The sequence below is a fragment of the Colletotrichum tamarilloi genome (genome assembly GCF_030869305.1).
Source record: "Colletotrichum tamarilloi strain Tom-12 chromosome Unknown Scaffold_228.1, whole genome shotgun sequence".
NCBI classification, from domain to species: domain Eukaryota; kingdom Fungi; phylum Ascomycota; class Sordariomycetes; order Glomerellales; family Glomerellaceae; genus Colletotrichum; species Colletotrichum tamarilloi.
This window is the reverse complement of record NW_026849611.1, coordinates 27,389-34,535: the sequence shown is the minus strand read 5'-3', so window position 1 is coordinate 34,535 and position 7,147 is coordinate 27,389. Positions and strand designations below refer to the sequence as shown.

Here is a 7,147-nt window from a genome sequence, read left to right as displayed (position 1 = left end):
GCTGTATTGTAGTGGGTGTGGTTGAGGATCAATAGTTAATAGTAATGAGGAGGTTGGGTTGTGATCCCATCGTTTTTGTGGTGCCAGAAACAGGGGGGTGCCAGGAAGTGGGTATGTTGACTTATTGCAGTTACTCGGCCGTCGCTATCCCGTTGTCGAAGTTATGCTTGAGTGCTAGCCTTAGCTAGGCATTCCTAACCCCTCTGCTCGTCTTAATCAACCCGAAGTCTGTGGATCTTGCCATCAGTTTGCGGGGTCCCCAGACTGTGAGGTAGGATCCTTGACACCTTCTGACGGCATCTAGGATCGGGTGTTGATCTTAATGGGGGCTCTTGGCCTTACACCAAAAGCCGGATAATCCGGCCCACGGCAAGGAACTCACCAGGGTACTTGTCCCATCTAACTGCCCAAACCTTCAAATAACAATGGCACGCGAGTGCTGACGTCTTATTAGCAATTTGGAGGCTCACAAGTGTAAGCAAAGATTAGTGAGTCAAGACTGAACCAACTGCCATCGCAGAATTGCTTGCTTTGGAACAAATAAGCATAACGGTTGAGTTCTGAACCTCATGGGATGAACCGATGTCCAAACAATTAGCATGCAACCCAAGAGACTCGCGACCCCGCAATGATTTGTCGGTAGTTCCAAGAACCCCGTCACCATGCTCCCTTTCCCCAGCTTCTCCGCAATGTGACGTGCGGGGGCCATGCACACAGCTGACGCATGACGCGACCATGTTTTCCAGACTCGTAGTTGGTACTTTTGATTGTGTGCAGTCGTAGCTGATCTATCGGTGGATTCGATACGCGGATAGACCGCAGCCAGGCTGCCAGCCAAGAGGGGCAATCGCAAAACGTTCTCACGAGAGCAAAGATCGTGGCCGACATTCCGCGGCGAACTTCTGATCCCGTCGGCTGGCAAAACATATGATGGCACGGAAACCTGGAAACTCCCCGACTTTCCGACCTTGTCGCACCGGCACAAATGGCCCGTTAAAAACACGACTTTTGCCGCTAGAAAGTCACACAAGGCCTTGGAGCTAGCAGCACGTCATCTTCGCTACCTTACAAGTTGTCAACTGTAGGCTTCTGACCTAGTCACCGCTCAGCACATAACAGCATATTGCTAAGCTTTTGGTGTCTTCTCGAGTCTTCAGCCCATGCTACGGCCTACGGGTGCTCAAGAGTCCTTATGGTGAGTGTCTCAAAAGACCATACTGGAGTCGTTCTGCCATGCGACTGGTCGAAGCGTCGAAACCCTTCGCCCGGGGTTCTTGATTCCTATTGCATGGACTTATCCAGTAGATTACTAAGGACTCGGCCGAATAATGTGGTACTGGGCGGAAATCCGCGGGCTGCGGACATGAGCGGCCCACATGTCTCTCTTGACCAATTTAAGCTCAATTTACCTCGGGATTCATCTCGTAAGATGGTCTGAGAGCTGACACGTTTAACGCTTTCACCACAGCTTCCTCGTTCTCCACCGTTCGACATCTACTTCCAGTGCAGTATCGACAGAATGGGCATCCCAGCAGACAAAAAGACAGTCCTGATCACAGGGTGCGCTACACCCCTTACCAACTTAGTTTTAACTCTGACTCGCCGAGCTGATCGCTGGAGGCGTTAGTGCTGACATGTTTACTGCAGCTGTACCCCAGGGGGAATTGGCCACGCCTTGGCAAAAGAGTTTCACTCCAAAGGTTGGTGTCAACTATCCAAGGACGAATAATTGGTGTTCGAGTAAATGGAACGAACCATAACTGGAGATTTGGCTTGCTCACAGCATTCTTCTCCCAGGACTCCATGTCATCGCAACAGCCCGCAGGCCCGAAGTTCTCTCGGACTTGAGCGACTTGGGATTGACGACTTTACCACTCGATGTTACTGACAGCGACAGTATCGCAGTCTGCAAAGCCAGGGTCTCCGAACTGACTGGAGGCCGCCTTGATTTCCTGGTCAACAACGCGTAAGGCCTACCTCATGCCGTGGTGATTTTGAGCCAGACGGTTGCTTCTATTGCTCATTGAGACTCGGTTTTGTTTGCAACTCCTAGCGGCTGCGCTGCTTACTGACCATCTCCCAGTGGTTTGACACACACTGTTCCTGCAACCGACATCAATATGGACGAAGTTCGACAGACTTTCGAGACAAACGTCTTTGGCGTCATGGCCATGGTCCAGGCTTTTGTGCCGCTGCTGATCCCGGCCCGCGGTCTCATCATCATGATCAGTAGCCTTTCCGCCATCTCTCCCTATGTCTTCGGCTCAGTCTACACTGCGACCAAAGGTGCCCTCAACTCGTACAGCCGTACACTTCGCCAGGAGCTTCGTCCGTTTGGTGTGCGTGTCATGATTTCTATGACTGGTACTGTCAAGAGTCAGATTGCTAAGCTCACTCGTGAGCTCCCGCCTAACTCGCTATATACTCGTGTCAAAGAGATATACGCAAAGCGCCTTACGTTTTCCCAAAACAACGCAACAGTGTCCACGGGGGATTTTGCCCAACAACTAGTAGCAGAAGCCCTGAAAGGAGAGGGGTGGCTTGGTGGTTGGGTCGGAGGAGCTACCAACTGGTTCTGGGCTGGTGGCATGGCTGGGTCAGTCTGGCTGGCTAGACTTCTTTTCGGCGAATGGCTCTTGGATGAATTGGCCTACCGGAAATTTGATCTGCCCAAACTTGAGGCAATCGTACGTAGGGAAAATGCGAAGAAAGTGGAGTAGGCAAATACGTGTATTTCATTAGTCCAATCTGTTAGCCTAGAAAGCTCCATATTCTTCCCAAGTCAAGTCTATTGCAATTCAGTCATCTTGAGCTCAAGGCTCTTCCTCATCCCTCGAACGGGATTTCGAGCTGTCATCTTCGCGATCTCTAAGACCCAAGAATAATCCTAGCATCAACAGATCATAACATGCCTTCATGATTCCTGCTCCCGTAAATACTACGATCCAAAGATTCTTTCCGGCAAGATAGCCTGCAGAACCAAGACCACCCGCTTGAGCCCACGTCTTGACAATATTGACCACGCCCAATACAGCCGTTCTTTCATTAGGGAGAACTGCTGCTGCAAGGAATGCCTGCCTGGGCGCTTGATCCATGCTTTGGGTACATGCTCTCAAGGACAGGAATGCCATCGCCGTCCATGTTCCACCAGAACCAGGCAATGGAAGAGGAATCATTGCCAAAAAGACAGCCGACGGCAGGTGTGTAAAAACCATAGTCTTGAGTGGTCCTAGTCGGCGGGCAAGAGGAAGTGCGACGAGGTTCGAGATTGTGGCGAGAAGATTGGTGACCAAGAACAGAGTTCCAAGGGAGCTAGGCTGAAGAGAGTGAACGGTAGTGAAGTAGTAAGTTAACCAAGATGGTGATGCCATGCCGGAAGCGAAAGAGTCGAGACAGAACAGAATGAGGAGCCGGAACAGAATCGACCGAGACATGGGAGAGATGTAAGGGAGTAGAGCCCTTGCGCGTTGCGTGACCGTTCGCCGATGGGACTTTGATCCTTGTGACCGCCTATATTGGCTTTGCTCGGTGTCCGAGACATCGCCAAGTAGAGGTTGAGTCTCGTTGTTTCTTGGACTAGTAGAATCGTTGATTTCTGCCGGCGGTGCCTCAACACCAGAGGTGAGGGCAAATATAAGCAATAGCTTGAGCAAGCCGATCGCTGCATATATAAGAAAGACGACTCTGTATGCTTCGTTCTGGGTCCAAGACTCATTGTCCTCAAGGGCCTGCACGACCCAACCGCAGGTGAGTGTGCCTAGAGCGGCCCCTGCTGAGCCAAAGAGCGTGTACCATGCGAAGATATCACTGCGCCTTTCCTTCTGCGTAAGCTGCGCTAGAATTGACTCTTCAACGGCGCGGAAGGGTCCAATTTCGTTGCCGCTGGGACTGATGACCCCGAATATACTGGCAATGACAAGAACCCAATAGTTTCCAACCATAGCAAAGATCAGCCCGCTCATAACCATCAATGCGGCTCCAGTGGCCAGGACTTTTCGTCTTCCAACCTGGTCGGTAACGGCGGTGAGCAAGAAGCTGATGACGACATCTCCGAGAAGAGTTAAAGTCATGAAAAGGCCGATTCGTTCATCCGAGTAGCCTAGACTTGAGAGGAAGTGTACTAAGATAAGAAATGATGCGCCGTATGCAAAGAGGCGAACAAAACGCTGTAAGCAGAGTACTTTGGTATCGCGACATGACTGCGAAATCGACACGAAACCGCTCTCTTCGCCAAGCCGCGATAACCAATGATTTGGCCCAGAAGACATGATGGTAGCCAAATGAATAATGCCGTGCGTAAAGGGACTATTCGAATATCTTCATTTTCAACGTGGACGCTAGATAGACTTATAAGTCGAACAGTGTATCAGTCGATGTGAAGTTTGCTCGGGCTGTAAGCTCGGAGTTACAAGTGGAGAGGTCGGAGAAGTTCGGTTTAAGCCAAACTATTGCAAAACTTGAGTAATGTCACGTGTTTGAGGCCGCTAGGTATGACGTGAGAGGCAAAACATTTTCGTGATTAATATTTGCTAAATTTTGGAGAATACACCACAGGCAGAGGAAAATTTTATTCTCTTCCGTCGGCCCCCTGTTCAACATTGCCGCTCTTCCGCCTTGACTACGAGTCAAGGTTACACATGGCGAGAATGAGGCCAATTGCACTGTGCTCCACTTGAAACACTGAGCCTCCATACGTAGTGGTGCCCTCAGGAAAAACGCACTGGCACTGTTTCGCCGGCATGGAGGCCTTTATTCGGCGTTCTTCACCAATGATATGAGGCTGGGCGTTTTTCTTTTACTTGAGTTCATTCGCAATCTGTGAAGGCAGAATGACCAGGGATTAGATTTCGCATCGAGGATCAGTAGGATCACGCGATAGACAACCTCTCAGGCTCTCACTTACAGCTCGGAGGAGTACTAATCGCGGAAGCGGTAGTTAGCACAGTTTTGGGTAGACTCAAGAGGTCACCTTCGCGACCCATTTCAACCCTTGAGATAAAACAGAAAGCATTGTACTTCTTTCGCCGGAGGGATTGAAATGTTGCTTTGGTCCAAATTAAGGTACCCAAGGCCAGTAGCAAATTTTCGACTTTCTATTCAATAAGTGCTATTGAATGATTCCGATCCGAACAGGAATGGTAAGAAGATCTAGACCGTTATTTCTTTGCTGATTGCGAAGTATTGCCTGTAACGTAATTTATCTAGTTACCAAATTTACCCGGAAGAAGTCAATCATATTTTGGAATGTGGGATTGAACCGAGGGCTTGGACCGATGCTTCAATGCGTCAATTGAAACAGTGCGTTGCTATACGCTAATTGCTTCAAAAGTTCTAGACTACAAAAACAATGTTTCCGTTTGAAAAGGGACTTACACCACGATAGAAATCACGAGGCGGGATATTCTTACGTGAAGGAGTCACTCCATTAATCGATGCAAAAGTCAAGTACGGGTTGCAGAAACATCTGTAGAGTACGCAGATCTCCACATAAGGCCTCTAGCATAAGCTCAATTGGACCAAAGTCAACCATGGTGACATTCGATTTTGCATGATTTATGACACTAAGCGACGACCTTTGCAGTCACCATGTGAATTGTTTAAGACTACGTTCTTGCTATACTGAATGTCGGAAATTCATGAACGTACATATTTACACCCCAAGTGATAGGGGTATAACTCTAAGCAAGTAACCATTCGGAATATTAGATCAGGATGCTCGAACTCATGCTAACCCCACAGACCAACGGTAGCTATGATCAGATTAACTTTAGTCCTCTCACATGCGGAAGCAAGGGAACGCGCTTTCATGGACCTTCAAGAGTAACCTCGAGCCCTAGCAGAATCAAGACAAATCGCACGAGCTTCACTGGAACCTTTGCAGGTCTTTGAATTCATATTAGGTCATTCTGCAGCGACTGGATTGGCGAGAGCATTGGAAACCTGGCAAGCTTGGAGTTGATGGTATTTCTTTTCGGACTGGCACTACACATACGTGGAGACTGACGAGTGTCGCGCATGAAACCAAATGGCCCGAAAACAATACTGATGACTGTAGACTTCAGTTCGACGTTCAAAAGTACTTTAATTATGATTATATTCCTACCAACCCTTTGGTTGATATTTGATAGTGAGGTGTCTAGCAGTCCGCCTTGCTCTTAGAAACGGGGCAGTTGATAGCGCTAGGAACGTTTGTGTTAGTTGCGTAGTTTCTCTTTGGTTGCTACTGTGCTTACTTCTTGTCGGACTCGTTGGCGGTAATACCCGCGGGCTGCTTCTTGTCCACTGTGCATTTGGCGAAGACGTTGGGAACAAGCTGCTGGGAAGTTGTGCCGCAATCAAGGTTGCGGGTGTTACCGTTGGCATCGGTAACATCAATGTCGTGGCCGACGCTCAAGTACTGGTTGTTGATACCCTCACCGGAGAAGTAACTTCGCATGTCTAATCAGCTCGGTCGCCTTGAAATCCGGAGATAGGACCCCTTACCATCCGTAAACAACCTGGCGGCTCTCAAGAGCAGGAGCAGCCTGGGCTCCAGCGACGAGAAGGGCAGCAGCGACGGTGAAGGCACGCATTTTGAATATTATTTCAGAGTGAGAGATGTAAAGCGGAATGAAAATGAACGAGTGACGATTTGCGGATGGCAAGCAAAACAATCTCACAACCGCGGGCGCATTGTCTCGAGGTTCTTATACTATAATGTCGCACTCTGAGTACCAGTCTTAACTTTCACGTTTACGGGCCGTAGTGGGGTCTATAATTTCTGAATGCCTCGTTATCATGCCCTGACCACCGCCGAAAGTTACCAGTGCCCGGTGATCCCGAACGAAGGAGCAGCTCAGCGGCAATTCACTCAAAGTCCGAACTCTAAACAGGTGTAATTTTGTCGCATAGCGTGGAAACAAACTCCTCCCTATTATGACTGCTAGGGATTATACGAAGGTATATTATAATGCCTTCATTTTGGGTTGAAAGCACGGCCCTCTGCCGATCGCGCGCACGTAATTACCCCAATTCTAACTTCGCAGAAGGCCGAATGAGTACACTAAGTGACTTATGGTGAACGTAAACTGCGAGCCGACTAATGTAGTTGAAGGATCTGGTTATCTTGAAACACAAATGATAAGTAGTTTGTTCGTAGGGCGAGATA

At 49.0% G+C, this 7,147-nt stretch overlaps 3 protein-coding genes across 3 annotated transcripts; 1 reads left to right on the top strand and 2 right to left on the bottom strand.

The window, feature by feature from the left end:
• Nucleotides 1–1,519: 1,519 nt before the first annotated feature.
• CTAM01_16504 (short chain dehydrogenase) lies at nt 1,520–2,720 on the top strand (the record flags this gene model as incomplete). The annotated part of the gene is made up of 4 exons (XM_060532497.1): nt 1,520–1,560; nt 1,648–1,700; nt 1,798–1,966; nt 2,084–2,720. 4 exons carry the CDS (start codon nt 1,520–1,522, stop codon nt 2,718–2,720), a joined length of 900 nt encoding a protein of 299 aa, XP_060372938.1.
• Nucleotides 2,721–2,813: 93 nt separating this feature from the next.
• CTAM01_16503 (major facilitator superfamily transporter) lies at nt 2,814–4,070 on the bottom strand (the record flags this gene model as incomplete). Its single annotated transcript, XM_060532496.1, has 1 exon — nt 2,814–4,070. One exon carries the CDS (start codon nt 4,068–4,070, stop codon nt 2,814–2,816), a length of 1,257 nt encoding a protein of 418 aa, XP_060372937.1.
• Nucleotides 4,071–6,136: 2,066 nt separating this feature from the next.
• Nucleotides 6,137–6,572, bottom strand: CTAM01_16502 (uncharacterized protein; the record flags this gene model as incomplete). Its single annotated transcript, XM_060532495.1, has 3 exons — nt 6,137–6,179; nt 6,234–6,428; nt 6,484–6,572. 3 exons carry the CDS (start codon nt 6,570–6,572, stop codon nt 6,137–6,139), a joined length of 327 nt encoding a protein of 108 aa, XP_060372936.1.
• Between the last annotated feature and the right edge of the window lie 575 nt (nt 6,573–7,147).